Here is a 16,483-nt window from a genome sequence, read left to right as displayed (position 1 = left end):
CGTACGACTGCCTTCTTTTTGTTCTTAATACTATCTAATTTCTGCTTACATTATAAGGACGCCATCGAGTGGCTCTGAATAGCATTTTTTTAATAAGATGCCATCTAGTGGCTTATAATTTGTCAGATTCTACAATCCCGCCCCCCAAAACGAGCTAAAAAGTTCATTTAACTACATTTCAAATTAACAATTAATTATCAATTCAAATTAATAATAACAAACATAAAATACAATGAAAATTATCTTCAAATTACTAAATTGAAAAATTATATTTATCAACACTTTCTTAAGTTAACAAAAATTTCTACTTTATGAATTTTAATACAATTACACTAAAACAATTACCATATAAGTATTATTAATATGCAAAGAAAAAAAGGGAAGTGTAACATTAAGTAATTTCTAAATTATACAACAACTGCAATGGACAGCGAATAACTCCACGGGGAATTTTTATGGCACGGGCTCTTATTTCCATCACGTCCTGGATATACCTCTATTACCTTACCTAATTGCCAGACTTGTCGCGGTTCTTTACTTCTACCTGAAAGAACAATCTCATTAATTTTTATGTTACAACCATTAGCAGGAGAAACCACATGATTTGAACGCAGTTCGAGTAAAATATTGCTGTTTCCAGCGTTTCCAAAAATGTTCAATTAAAATTTTTTGATATTTTAGTCTATTTCGAATCACAGGATCACAGTTCTCTGATGGCAAAGTGGTAAGGCGACGACCCACAAGGAAATGAGCAGGAGTCGATGGAGTAGTTTCCAAAGCATCATCATATGTGTAAGTCAAGGGTCGAGAATTGAGTATTGCTTCTATCTCGACTAGGACTATTGACAACACTTCATATGTAAGCAAGGCTTTTCCTGATATCTTCTTTAAACATGATTTTACACTTCTCACCATTCTTTCCCAAAATCCCCCCCCCCACCAGGCGGCCAGGGGAACAGTGTATTTTTATTCGATCTTATGAGAGCCAAAATATTCTTGTAATTCAGATTTCTTGTTTAACCATCGTTGCAATTCTTTATTGGCCTTTTCAAATGTAGCAGCATTATCGGAATAAACAGTTCTACAAAGTCCTCTTCGGCCAATGAATCTCTTTTAAATACATGTTTTTGTTATATATTCATGCAAATTTATCATAACTAATTTTACTTCAATCTTATCCAGACTTAAAGTGCATATTGTGTATTTGACAACTAGCCCCTGGCTATAGATTTTCTTTTTCTTTGTTTTTGACTATGGGAATTTTCCCAATTTAAAAATAAGTATATTACTTTAATGATGACTCTTACTTATAAATCAAACTAGTAAAGACGAATCGGTCAGTGGCGCTTCGCGCCAAATACCGAGATTACACAGGCATCAACAGGCCAAACCAAACCATTGTGGTAGTCGATTTCCTCTTCCAAGACTTAAAAAAGGTGACAATGCACTCAAAGCGACCACAGAACCTTCAGTGGAATTTATTCAACTTTAACATCGTCAATATTCCAGGCTCCCACGAGTACACCTTCAGATGAAAACGCTTCACGGACAAGTGCACTGTACCAGACCTCAGTTCAAGTTGTGGTAGCCAGTATTATCTCTTTCGAAATACAGCGTATGTTTCTATCTAAAATTGCTATTTAAATCCTATTTTACGACCACTGGGGAAAATCATCCTCGAGAGGATTAAATGTTGGCTGAAATAGTGTGTTTTAAAAAGGTTTTTCCTTTCAATTTTTCAATAAAACAGGTGTTTAAGAAATTAAACTTTTCCTGATTCCTAATTTTTAAAGGGTGATGGCTTATTTTTACAAAAAGGAGGGCTCATTTATAGGGATCAAAAGGCTGGCAGGTTCGGCCTACTAATAATACATATAGGTGTAAATATTATGACAATATTGGAATATTTAATCATTATTGATAACTATAATTACTAATATGATATATTGTAAATATTATGCATTACCACAAATATTGAAAACAATATAGTGAGTTTTGATATGTAAGGGTAACCGAAATATTGACCTTCATAAAAATAATATCAATTAGTACAGTTGGGAAAATTTTGTATATTTATTATACTTGATATATTTTGTCAATCGATAGTAATATTAATATTATTCATCCAAATTCGATTCTACTTTTTATTGTCTTCACATTAATTTACAAGCCCTGTTACGTTTACCTATCGCTTTCATACTTCATTTTTCAAAAGAATACTAACAGGGCAAATGAAAGTCAGTCATTAGGATAATTGCCAGCTCATTTATCAGTAGATCAAGAGCTAAAATAAATTTTAAAAAACACAAAATTAGAGATTCAAATACAATAAAGAGAAATTGCTTAAACCACTAATATTCTTATTGTAGATTTTTTTTCATTGTGAAGAAAACAATAAAGGTCAGATTCGATTAACTGGACAAATTCCAAAGCTTTAACTGAGTGTTCTAAGATCATATAGCTCAAAGTAATCAAACACAATAAAAAAAGTTCCCAATTTGTGGAAATGTTACGTCTTCCACATCATAATTACTAATCAAATATTTAAGTAACTCTTTAAAATCAATTATTGGAATATAGCTCTTACTTACAAAAATATATAAATCAGTAAAATTGATAAGTTACCGTTTTTTTTTAAATTTCATAAAACAATTATAATTAGTATCATTTTAAATTGAAATATTATTCACAAATATACAGAAATTTAATTCAATAATACACATCTGATAATTCAAAAATAATCAGAAATTTATCTCTATTGCAAATCTTAAGGAACTTATTATATACTTCCTTTAATAATAGCTTTATTAGTAAAATACAGTCTTATTATAATAATTAAAAAAGAATCTAATCTGTATTATATAAAACGCTAGAGTTTCATAGATATAAGGAACCCGTAAGAGGAAGTGAAGGTCCTATCTTCCCGGTGGCAACGAAAAATAGGTTACTTTTTTCAATCATCGTGGCGACTTTTTCTAACTGTTAAATCGCCACATCGCCAGTGTTCGTGTGCCTTGTTGTGATGGCTTGTTAATTTCACGTGTTGAAATTTTACTGCATGGGATCGATATCTAATCTGTTGTGGTAAGTAAAAATTATTAATATATTAATTTTTTGTATTTATTTTTAGCTAATTAAATGTAAAAACATTGCATAAATGTTTATATATTACGTTCTATAAAGCGTAAACATCATTCTCGTGTTATTTTCCAATGAGAATGAATTTCATAATGCATTTATAACTCCACTCTTCCAGAAAATTATTTTTATACTAGGAGGCTCCGCCCCCTGCTCGCTAACGCTCGTCAACCCCCGAGAATTGCTACGCAATCCTATGTGGTTCACGCTGTGAACCATTGCTCACTGCGCTCGCTCGCCAATGAACACAATGTTCTAGCACAAAGACATAGTGTATTATCNTATCAAAAAAATTCTCACAAAATTATCTTCATCGAAGCCGATGCTTTACATCCGGCGTTCAGTACTATTTTATATTGTTTTACAACACATGGTTTTAGCCCTCTGGTGGGAAAAACTTTAAATCAAAACTTACAGCAGTTACTTTTCCCAACAACTGAAATTTAGAATAGTGTGATTAAGAAAAATATGTGAACTGTTTGCAATTTCGAATTAATATTGTAATGCACAGGTTTAGAATTTTCTAAATTGAAAAGTTTTCGAAACTTCAGTGTTCAAAAAAAGTATACAAAAGCTAGACGTTAAGAACGTATCCAATGAGCAAGCAAAGCGATATATAATATTCTTTCTTTTCCTTTTCAATTTGATAAAAGTATTTTCAACCGAAGTCTAGCTTTGCATCTTTTTTAACGTAAAAAAAAAGAAAAATTTCTTTTGTCATTGATATTTTTAGAGGCCAAAACCATTTAACCGGTGATTTTAAAAAGCCTAACTAATCACTGAAGACATCAATATAGATGGTTGACCAGGGCCGGCTTATGCATGTCGCGGCCCCTAGGCAATGCTCGTCTCGGGCCCCCTCCCCTACCGTCTTCTAACTTCCTAATTATTATATATCACAGTATATTATATATAGTATATTATCACATTATTCAATAAAAATATTGAATCAAACGAAAAGAATATAAGTAATTAATATATGCATTTAAAAAAAGTCATACAATAAGCTTAAATATTAACTCTTCTAACTTTTTTTGTTACAAAATCGTTCAAGACATCCTGAAAGTTAACCTTTACCAATACATAATTTTCAATTGCCATTAAGGTCAACGAATTTGAACGGTTTTGAGACATAGTTGAACGAAGACAGTTTTTAATTTCAATTCTCGGTGGCTAGTTCTTCCCCTTTGTGGTTCTGTATGAGAAGAAATTTAAGGAAACGTTCAGCCGAAGTGAAAATTCAATTGCACGAAGTGAAAATTCAACGATTACATTAAACATTTTTCAAAAATGTTGTCTATGGCACAATACAACGTATGTATTTAGCGGATCGGGGAATTCCCCAGTCCTGCGACGAACGAACCAGTACTGCCAACCTTATTTTTACATACTCTTTGGTAGCTTGGCCATAGAATATACATACCTATGGTAGGTACCAGAACAGTAAGTGTGCATTCACAACGTAGAATTTTGCGCGTTTTTCAGGCGTATTGTGTTAAAAAAGCTGCTCTCGCTATATAGTCCTCTGATTAGTCGGCGTTGAAATTACCGCGATAAAATTGCTTGCGATTATATTACTGCGTTATATATGAACTAACTACCATAATATTAATATCTAATTTGGAATGCTTTCAGAAATGTACTAAAATAGCGTCGATGTAATGTACAGAGCAAAACAATCGTCATTGAAATTTCGAATTAAATTTTTACTGTTTAAGAAACATTGTCAATTTTTTTCTCTGTAGCACAGGGCCCCTGAACGTGGCGGGGCCCCTAGGCAGTTGCCTACAGTGCCTAATGGATAAAACGGCCCTGTGGTTGACCGTATAATGTTAAGTGAAGAGGGTGCTGGAGGGGTCAGAATTCGCTATAAAATTTCTGGATTGCTATTTCAGTCTGATTTTTAAGTCTAATAGTGAAAACACGCGCCATCCAATTGTATTATGCACGTAGTATTTTCAATACAACACGTTTTTTCAATTTAACTTTCAACGAAACAAATAACAAATGAATTTGAAAGACTCCGCAAGTTTGTCATAATGCTACACAAAATTAGAAAACGGCACTATTTTACACAAATATTGCCAAATAAGGGATAACACTCAAAGCATGACAAACATTACACTTTATTAATATTGCGATATAAATTTTTTTACATTTGTTTAGAATATTTAAATTACCAAAATGTCTTATGAATGGTATAAATTAGAGCAAATTTAAACGCAAATCACAATAATAAAAGTTCCTGGAATATTAAGCCTGCTCACACATCGCCTCGTAAGCATTAACATAAGCACAGTTGTTAATATTTCGTCCGATTTTAGGAACCTTGTTATTGTTTACATTTAGTCAATCATCAATACAAACTAATGTTTGGATAAATATTTGCGGTAAAGCGATTTTCGAAGCATCACTTCATAATTATATACAGAAAAATTGATCAAACATTTAACTGATCTAATAAATCTTGAGCAGAAAGAGTGCAGACAATGATATCCCTTAGAACATTCCTTGAAACAGTCAGTTCGTTTTTCTGGGCGTAAAAAAGTATTCTAGTCAAGAATTTTAAACGCATTCACGCAGCTGCGTCTTCATGAAAACACAAGTATAACCCTATAGGTTGCCATGAGAAAAAGTATTGTTCATTTCCGTCCTGCCCGGTTCTGGGACTAAGCGCTAACATCTACTTTTCAGAAAGCTAGTTTAAAGCGTCAAGAGAAAATAATTTTAGTTTTTTAAGATTACAAGCGTATCTTACAGCGCCTTTTATTGTATTAGGATTGAAATAGTTGTCGAATTTGGTGAAGAATTGTGAGAATCAAGTCTACATCTTTGAATGGTAGGAATCCACAGTGATAGGGATGGAAAATTCCAGTATTGAGTGAAAAATCGACGAGTCTCTTTAAGAGCATGCGTGAGAGGGATTTGCTCAAGGTTGATGTAAGCGATATGGATCTGTATGATGATACTAGGTCAGGTGGTTTCCCTTTGTTATGGATAGGGATGATATGGGCCAACTTCCAGGATTCTGGGATCTGTCATGAGACCCAGATATAGTTTAACTCGTCTAGTAGCTTCTGAGTAGCTGCTTCCGAAAGGGAGCGAAGAATTTTTAAAGGAATGCCATCTGGTCCGGGGGACTTGCATTTTGAAGCTGTGAAAGCGTCATTTTGAGTTCTTGTAAGGAGAATGGTTTGTTGTATTCTTGGTCAACTCTGCTGAAATCCAGTGGGAGTGTGTTTTTGTTTGTTGGTTTGGAATAGAAAGCTGCAAATGCATTTGCTTGAGACAATGGGCTGTAAAGTTCTATTTTGTTGATCATGATTAAGTTCGACGATATATTTTGCTTTTCTGGGCGGTTAATAATCTCCAAGAATCTCACTACTTCTCCTAGACCAAATAGCCAAATTGTGAAGTCTTTCTCGTTTATCTGGGTCCCAAGTTAGTAGAAAGTCCTAAGTGCTCCAAATGCGGACATATAGACAGGAACGAGCACTATCTCTTGGAGTGCTCCTTTTATCAAAATGCTCGTAAAGACCTCTATCAATCCTTATCCCTGCAGAGCCCAGCTTTCACTGATCTGGCTAACTTGTCTCTTAACTCCCGGACCAAAATCCATCCCTCTTAAAATTCTTTCTAGCTACTAGCAGTTCGCTCCATCCTTGTGCTATCTACTCAGCCCCAACCTTAAACCTTACCTATTGAAATTAAGCTGCTAAATTAAGTCGTACCAATGGAAACGCAGAGCTATAAGCGATAAGAGCTCGTCGCACTTTACCATACTCAATACTATTCGTCGAATTTTGGCATGTGCTGCTTATTACGACAGAGTTATTAATAATAGTTCTTTTTTTTTATTATTTTTGAATCAGAAAAGAAAACTCCTTTTTTCTTGTGTGCATTAGCTTCCTATATGAGTTGTATTCTCTGCGTAATTGCCTATGATGTGTTCTTAGTTGCATATTATATTATTAAATAGTATTTAATATTGATAAACAAAATTTCATCTACTTTAATTCTTCGTTATATATTTCCTATCTAACATTATGTTTATTGCTTTGAATAATATAAACTGAGAATTCGTTTAATTTTAATTGCACTCACTATATACTTTTTAAGTACTGGCAATATATATATTAGTCCTGCGATCTATCAACAAGAATTTTTTTCGGATTAAACAAGAGGATTAAATAAAAAGTGTTTTTCTAATGGTAATATGCATTATATGTTTTTGATTGTTCTGGTGTTTAGTTTATATTATGGTTTTTATGATGAAATATAATTATGAGAGTGAAATATAAAAACTTAAATACTGCAGAAATGCAACAAAAAAAAAAGCGTTATGCACTCATGATTTATGTATTTGTTGACTATTATACATTATTATAGATGCTTTTTAATGCTCTTTCGAAGAATTAAATTATTTTTAAATTCTCTAGCAATCATATCACTCCATTGCTGATATCTAGCATTTATTTTTTTTAATGGATTCAACACTAACATTTACTGGAATTGTGTTGTAAGTTATTTCTCTCTTTTTTTAAAAAAAAAAAAAATTAAACCGGTTTTTTTCTTTATTTTAGTGTAAATTGAATTGTAGAAAAATGTTTGCAGTCCTTGATTATATGTTGTCATGGAATGCCTCGATGGTCGTAAATCATATATCAAGAGTGTAATTAAGACATAACGGCATATGTCTGATGCATTTTTATTGTTTTTCGAATGATCATTTTCCTCAGGGGGTTTACTATTTTGGTAAACACGGGTGTCACATTCCCGAGGTACCCCAGTGATCTTTTTTTAAAGAACAGTGAATTATAGGATTTTTATAGCCCAATACTCCTTTACATGAAACCAGATTTTTTCTACCGTTTGCTACAGCAGAGTAAAAATATTAAAAACATTGTGCCTTCACAACAAGTACTGAAACTTATATGCAAGAACCATAAGTTTATTTAAGAAGCTATCTTTCTGACAGTGATTATACAATTTTAAAAAAATAAATATAATATTATACAATGAAATATTCTAATGAAATGGAGTGTTAATACGAGAAAAAAATTTATAATTTCAAGCTGTAGATAAAATATATGAAAGATTTAAACCTGTGCTTTTGGAAAACCTAATTTTGAATTTTCAAATGTTTGCTTTATTGTGATTTTTTTTTGCTGCTAGTATGGAAATACTTAAGCCTAAGGGACTGCATAACTCCTTCAATTTTTCTACCTTTCCATTATTGAAAAAAATGAGCTCCAATGATTAAGAAGTGTTTAAAATGTAATTTATTATAAAGGATAGAGGTGTGATATGAAAATATCCTTTGAGAACAAGAATATTCAAAAATTCTAGAACATTTCTAGAATATATAACATATTCTTGAGTAAAAATGAAATGAATTCTTGAGTGAAAATTTTTAAAAATAGAGACATCTGTTTGCTTACACCCTTGTTGACCTCTTATTCCTCTTTTTTTTCCTTTAAAATTCTATACTTCTCTCTCCCAAAAAATTTATAAATCTGTTTTTAAAATAATTATAGTAACTTAATGTAAAAATATTTTGCTAAAACTCTAATCGTCATAAAATGAACCATTATGTGAAATTGAATACAATCAATTGAACTTAGTAAAAGAAATATTTATAGTTTGTCTAAAGTAAGAACTCCTCTAGACATTCGTCTGAACCCTTGGTGGTGACTATGGTAAGGAGGTATAACTTAGTTATTCCGTGGGGTGTCCATTGAGAAGACATCAAATTCCCTGTAAGTCCCAGAATTTCCCTGTATTGCTCAGATGATGTTTAATTTTCAATTTTATAAAAAAAGAAATATTTTATAATCTGAAACATATAATAACCTTTGGAAAATAATGAACAGATTATAATATAAACGTTATGCATTTAGAAATAAAGTAGATATATATAAAACTGCAAACTTATCTTTCTCTTAGTATATAAAATGTTACATAACTTCAATACTGAATAAACAAATACAAGAAATCACTGTTCAAAACCCTATCAAAATATTTATTTATTACTTATATCATTATGATGAAATGTTATCAGCATAACATACAAAAACATTTATTCTACATTAATTCACAAAGAAGCAATCTGCTCCACCACATTACTAATTTCTTTAGTAGCATCTTCTTTAATCTTAGCAATTTTTTTCCCCAATTCTTTCTTAATCAACGAATGAGCATTCCGAAAGGAATGTACAAGTGGTTTTGAAATTTTATGGGAATTTACATTTTTCGCCGTGAAAATATTAGTATTGTATATCATTCTCTGCGATATCAGAGTCTCTTCTTACAAATTTTCAATCAAACATTGCTAGTTTACAGAGAAACCTCTCCGTTATATAAACTCGTGGTGAGTTTCATGACTTTGGTGATTTCATCCGACTCTCAAAGAAGTTTAAGTACATCTCTCCACAATACATCGACACGACTGTCAGTCCTATTAAATTTTTTCAGCAGTTCTATACGAGATTTTGTTTTAATGCACTTTTATATTGACGTTCAGCTTTATCAGCTATTGGTCCATCAATCCAACTATTTTCATTGAAAGTTGTAAGGAGATTCTTTATTCTCAACGAAGCCAAGTCGGCAACAGTTGCCACATCTGGATTGAAGCACGTCACTGCCTTAGTCAGTGGATAAAGCAACGGCGATTTATCAAATAATTTTGTTGCAAAGGACTTGTAACATTCCAGACAATCGTTTCGAAATTGTGACACCTCATTATCAGCAATTTTCTTTTCGTTCTTCTTTTTTAAAGCATTACGTGCAGCATACCCTAAATCAATTTTATCTGCAGTTTCTTAATTGTTCAAATCTATTTTATGTATCGAATTTTCTTTTAATATATTAAGTTTTACAAATTTACTAATAATTGTCAGGCAAATAGAATGCCGCGGTTTGAAGCATTCGGCCATTGCTGGCTATTTGAATACTTTTGTCACCCGTTCGTAATTTTAATCTGTTGATAAAAATTTTTATATTTTTTATAATGCACCTTAAACTAAAAATTTTTTTTTAAATATGTAATAATGCAACAACAGATTACGTTATTTTATGATTCAATTTTTGCCTCGAAAATTATTTTACTTTACTTTTTTTTCTACATCATTATTATTTAAAGAATAAACCATATAAAGTAAATATTTCTTAGAATTCAACCCATACAAAGATACTAAAGATTTTTGTACTATATTAAAAAGGCAATACTCAAAAATAAATCATAAGGTGCTAGACAAAACTAACTCACAAACATAATCATTACAGTTTTATACTTTACAAAAAAGTACCAATTTCGCAAGAAGGAAATAAATGTTTCATGGCTTTTTTTAAATTCAGAGACATTATGCTGTATGTATGAGTACTTTTCTATTTTATCCTTTTCAAATTTTATATTTATATACACACAGATAAGTATTAGCAAATTGATGAAAAATCTACATACAAATTATGAACTATGATCTAATGTATGAAAATAAAATTCTATAAATTAAAAAAATAATAAAAGCTCCCATTTCAAAATTTCCCCTTTAAACTAAAAAAGCAGATTTTTTAAATTAAATTTCAATGTACAGGAAACTATTGTGGACAATTTTTCCCTGAAAGGTTTATTTAAAAAATGAAATTCAATTAATTAAAAAAATAATACATTCTCTTATTAGTATATTTTTTAAAAAATATTATCTTTTCCTACTCAAAAAATAAATTATGAGATAAACATTTCTTAAAATTCAAGTTATATTAGGATCTTAAGTTAGAATTTTTTTCTCCACAATGATGCTAATAAACTGTAGAATTAACAAATTTAAAAATTTATGGCAAAGGAAAAACTCATCAGTTAGGCAACTATCAGTTATGGCAAAGGAAAAACTCATCATTTAGGAAACTAGCTAAACAACGTACATATATTAAATAAAACTTTTACGAGTTAAATCTATAAAAGTGCTTACTTTTTTTACACTTTTTAAAACATTTACTAAAATAGCATTTAATTATTAAAATTTGGTATTGCTGTATGTTCCATACAGCAATTAAGTTTCAAAATAAGGGACAGAGAAAAAATTTATAAATGATATAAAACTATTTGTGAACTGTAGCTAATTTTCTAGCATTTGCTTTTTTAGTTAGTAACTTATCATTCCTTAAATTTGAATAATTATTTAAAAGAATATTGGAAGTAACTTTTATACAGGCATATATAATATTACTACTTAATTTTTTACAAGAAATTCTACGCCTTCATCCTGAAGTTTTTCCTTTACCAATTCACAGTAAATACCCTTGATTCTGAAATTTTAAAGACTCTCCTTCATAGGGATCTTTGATGCATGTTTGAAATATTTTATAAACCGTAACACGCAGCATTACCATGAAATCACTAGACCATATTAAGCCTCCTCGATCGAGACCACACAAATACTGCTTGATAACATCAGGAGCTTAGATGAATAATTCTGAATGCTTGTCAATGGAGAATTTTTCTTTGTATTTATTGCAAGATTCTGAAACTACCCGTGCAATATAATATATCCCCCAATGTACAATAATACTTTTTTATTACCATTACTCTGATATCTGAGAGGATAAAACAACATTGAAAAAGAAATCAGGAAGAGGAATTTCATTCTCTTCTAGAGGTAGCAAAAAAGACTTGATATTGAATGTTCTCATTTTTGCAGACTTTTAAGTATAAACTAAGAAGTTTCAACTTTCTTTCAGAAACTAAAATTTGAGTGACAGAAACTTGATAGTTTCCACCACTCATCAGTCTGTACTGTCCGAATCTAGCTTCTAATTTAGCCGTTTGAAATTTTCCAAGCAGAATATAGTGGGACTGAATACTTTCAAGGAGGTATTTTGAGATGGAAATAAGCGTTCTTGTTGTATGTAACAGTGCAAAAAAAGGTTTCCCTTGAATGTTTACCGCTTTTTAATTTGATTTAACACAGTAACAGTTGATTAACACAATATGGGATCACAGTAAGCATATCGCTTAAATTTACCCGTTTCTGGTGTCTTGACGTTAACAATTTTGTGCTAATAGTAGAAATAAAATTAATAGTGCCCTCAACATCTTGTCCAAGTTTAGATTTTTAAACCTCTAAAGCTGCAATTAGTTTGCCGTCAAATAATTTTAACGCACGGTTGACATTCTGCCTCTCCAGATGATTAGGAAATAGAGCTTTTCTAGTTAGCCCTGGAGCTAATTTAATACAATTATCAGAATCATTGTATTATAGACTTTTTAAGAAGAAAATATTTGCATAGACATTTTCTTTCTCTTCACTTGACTCAGTGTTAGCTGGTATATAAAAAAAATTTGATTGGTATCATGCTGATTAAGCCAGTTGTACCGGATGCATTTCTAAATATGAACTGTATCGAAATATAAAAAGAGCTTCTGTCCAGGATCAGGTATTGATGGTTGCAGTGTGTCACCACACAACTTTTCGAATGCTTTCCGATTTACACGGTTGTGATCACCAATAGCAGCTAAAACTTCAAATCCAGCCCCTTTAATACTTTTAAAACATGCAAAAGTATGGGTCATTGGAAGTAAGCCTACAATATCTTTATTTTTTGAAAATATAGAGCTTAATAAAAAGCTCTGTAAAGTAGAAACTTTAGCGTTTTCACTATTTATGGATAAGCCTATATGTTATTTGTTGATTGACATAAATTTCATCCATCAGTAAGCATACTGTTTTCTCATGCTCCGATAATTCCATACATTTCTTCTCCAAGTACTTAGCGTGGGTACTTTTAACACCAGCTTCCAAATTCCCTATATTCTGTAGTAGTGTCTTCAAATAGTAGGGATGCGGCAGAGTTAGTTTACCTGACTTTCGTAGAAGACGATGGGCAGCAGGATAATTAAAGTAATGTCTCTGGCTCTCTTTATGTTGATGATCTACATATTTCGTGTTCATCGAGCGGCAACTTCAGTTACCAGTAAACTAAATTTTAGACTTGCAGACAGACCCTTCATAATGATCCTGTCATTTTCGTTAATAACATTGCTATACCAGTTATGTCACATACAAAGTTTTTAAGAGTCACTTTTGATAGCAAATTTTATACCTCATATCAAACAATTACGAAAGAGATGCGAGCAGAAACTGAATATGTTGCGTGTTCTGTCTAATACGTTCTGGGGAGCGGATCGCCAAGCGCTTCTGCGCATTTATCAAGCCCTGATACTATCACGGCTTGATTATGCATGCATAATTTATGGCATGTATAGCCGCTTCTAACCTACGAGCATTAGACACAGTGCACTATACTGCTTTACGTATATGTTCCGGAGCATTTTGTGCTTCCCCTGTTGAAAGTCTATACGTTGTTTGCCATCCGATACCATTACATCTACGTCGCATGCAAGCTGTCTCTTTACTTATTATTTTCGTATCATGTTCTCTAAGACACATCATTTAAAGAATGATGTTATTTCATAAAGCCTGGAGCGACTATATGCTGCTAGACCGTCTAACATTGACTCATTTCATGCACACACCCACTCACTCATTCTAACATTCGATATCTGTGAATTGCCATCACAATCAGCGGATCACTTTCTCATTCCTCCATGGACCATTTCACCACATTACTCTATTTCCCGTTTCAAGTTCTACAATAAAGCCAACGTTACATCCAGCATTTTTCATATACTCTTCACTGCACGTCGTCACCAATTTGCTCAATATGTACAGATTTTTCCATCCAATTTTATGTATCATTATTCATTTGTTAAGGGGACACAGGACCTTGTGTGCAAAATTTTATTTTTTTTGCACTTATTTGAATTTTTTAGCTTAATTTATATGTTTTTAGCAAAATTATTAATTTTAGGCTGTTTAAAACATTTTTATTTATTTTTTTTTCTTCAAAAATTTAGCAAAATCTTTAGAAAAAATTGAAAACTAAAAAATTGTCCCTCGCGCCTCAAAATTCAACCAAATTACTTATAAACTGAGCTATTAATATGTAATGCTAATATAAAAGTACTCAATCATTGGTTAGTGTGTAACTTTAATAGATTTTTTTAAAAATTTTAATACATTTGTGTAATTATTTCTTCGTAAAATTTTTTCAAATTAATATATTTGAAAGCTATTGCTTAACCCTTTATGTCCCAAATTATGATGTTTTTCAAAAACTTGTGCAATACATTTTTTTACTGCTCAATTTAGCTGTAGAAAGACACACAAAAATTGAGATTCATTTACAATAATTATTTTTATTGTAATAACACAGAATATTACACGGGACTTTAAAGTCCCGTCGGGATATATGGCCATTACATCCATTAGTATGAAGAAGAAAAAAATATTAAATATAAATGAAAAGTAATATATTTTTACACAATTAATTATGGTATTGATAAAAGCAGTTCTTTTTTTCATTAACACAAAGAAATACTTTGCATAATGTGCACTGAGAATGCGGTCGTGACTCAATTCTTTTCGAAGCACAAAATTCACACCGTCCTCTATTTTTTACAAATACTGGCCAATGTGCACCTTTGTTTTGTTGTCTTATGTCATCAGAAACGGAAAAATTTGCTATCTTGCGTTTTTTGGGGGGTGGTAATTCACTTATATCTCCAGCATCTGATCTAGGTCTTCCCCTTTTCTTCGAAGACACTTTTGACATTGTTATTAGACCTTGTGTTACCCTTCGTTTGTATTCTAGAAGAAGTATTTTATCCCGTATGTCAGAGTAGCAAATATACGAGTTTACCATTACAATTTCTATAATACCGAAAAAGAGACGATGCCACAACTTTTTGGCCTTTCTATCTCTATCATATAGTGATTTTAGCATGTCACTTTTATCCACGCCCCCCATGTGTCTGTTATAATCTCTTACTATTGTAGGAGCTGGTATATCCATAATTGAACCATCTTTTTGTTTTCTTTGAATTTTACAAATTTCAGTTCCATGGTAATTGGACAAGAAAAAAACACAGCGGTTGTCTTTCCATTTAAAGTATGAAAGTCCTTGGTCTGTTATTCGACAGTCAAAATCACCCCCTTTCAAAGCTTTGTCTTCTACTGCAAGAGACGGTAAACCTTTGCGATTACTTCGTACAGTTCCACATGCATATATACCAAGAGATTTTAGATATTCATACAATTCCACAGAGGAAAAAAAGTTATCCATCATTATGATGTGATTTTTATTGACAAGAGATTTGGTTAATTTCTGCACTACACTCCCTCCTATACCAAATCTTTTGAATTCTGAATCATCTTTTCCCTGATATACTTCAAATTCATACATGTAACCTGACATATCTGAACGACACCATAGTTTGTATCCTCTTTTTATTGGTTTTTTAGGATTGTACTGTTTGAGTGTCGAGCGGCCTTTGAATAATATCATGCTTTCGTCTATACTTTGTGTTTGATGAGGCATTCTCAGTGAATGAAAATTTTTGTTTAGTTTATCCATAAATGGTCTAATTTTATACAGTCTATCAGTATTTTGCTTTGGTATTACTTTATTGTCATTTACATGCAAGTTTCCTAATATCTGGAAATACCTATTTCGTGANATTTTGCTACCGTCTGAAAAGAAGATTTCTGAAACTACGGAAATTCCGTAGCAGTTGGAGGGTATGCATAAAACTCCTCTTTAGAAATAGGCTTTATATTCCTTTGTTTTTGATTTGAATAGAGGTTTGTTTGAAATACAATATTACTTATAATTTCGTCGTCTAAAAATGTTTAAAAAAAATCGGTAGGCAATGTTTTACCTTCGAAAGCTGATACACATGTTCCATGAGATAAGCTAAATATAGGGATAGTTGATGTACAATCTATTTTCTTCCAAATTCTTTTTGGTGTAATTTCTTCACTTTCAGTGTATTCACTTGAATCGCTTTCAGAGTCTGAAATTTTATGAATGTTTGCCGGATTCAAACTTTGATTGTTTGTTTTATTTTGTTCTCGGGAATCTTCGTCAGAACTGCTGTCCTCTTCTGGTGTTTCAACATCAGATGGTAATTCATCCCAGATAATTTTAATTTCTTCTGGCGTCAAGCCTTTTCTTCGTTTATACAATATTCTAAAAAAATAGAAATCGAAAGAATTTTGTAAAAGGGAGGGAAACTCTAAAAATTTGTAAATACTCAATGACAAAACAAAAAACCATTAAGAAATGCAATACTTCAGGATAATTGAATATATTCAAGTGTTTAAAAACAAATTATAATAACATGCAATAACAAAAATCCATTTCAAAAAAGAAATTATTCAATTTTTACCAGGACTTTTATGACCCAACGAGACTTCAAAGTCCCAAAAGAACAATAATACGTCATGTT

General features: G+C 31.6%; 1 protein-coding gene across 1 annotated transcript; it reads right to left on the bottom strand.

The window, feature by feature from the left end:
- Positions 1 to 7,684: 7,684 nt before the first annotated feature.
- Positions 7,685 to 16,465, bottom strand: LOC107451651 (piggyBac transposable element-derived protein 4-like). The gene has a single exon (XM_071186081.1). The coding sequence runs from the start codon at positions 15,607 to 15,609 to the stop codon at positions 14,521 to 14,523; it is 1,089 nt and encodes a 362-aa protein (XP_071042182.1). The 5' UTR covers positions 15,610 to 16,465; the 3' UTR covers positions 7,685 to 14,520.
- Positions 16,466 to 16,483: the final 18 nt, after the last annotated feature.

The sequence above is a fragment of the Parasteatoda tepidariorum genome, chromosome 10, assembly GCF_043381705.1.
Source record: "Parasteatoda tepidariorum isolate YZ-2023 chromosome 10, CAS_Ptep_4.0, whole genome shotgun sequence".
NCBI lineage: Eukaryota > Metazoa > Arthropoda > Arachnida > Araneae > Theridiidae > Parasteatoda > Parasteatoda tepidariorum.
This window is presented reverse-complemented; position numbering and strand designations above follow the sequence as displayed.

Excerpts from the sequence above, each read along its gene's own strand:
- LOC107451651 (XM_071186081.1), bottom strand. The coding sequence starts at position 15,609 with ATGGATAAACTAAACAAAAATTTTCATTCACTGAGAATGCCTCATCAA.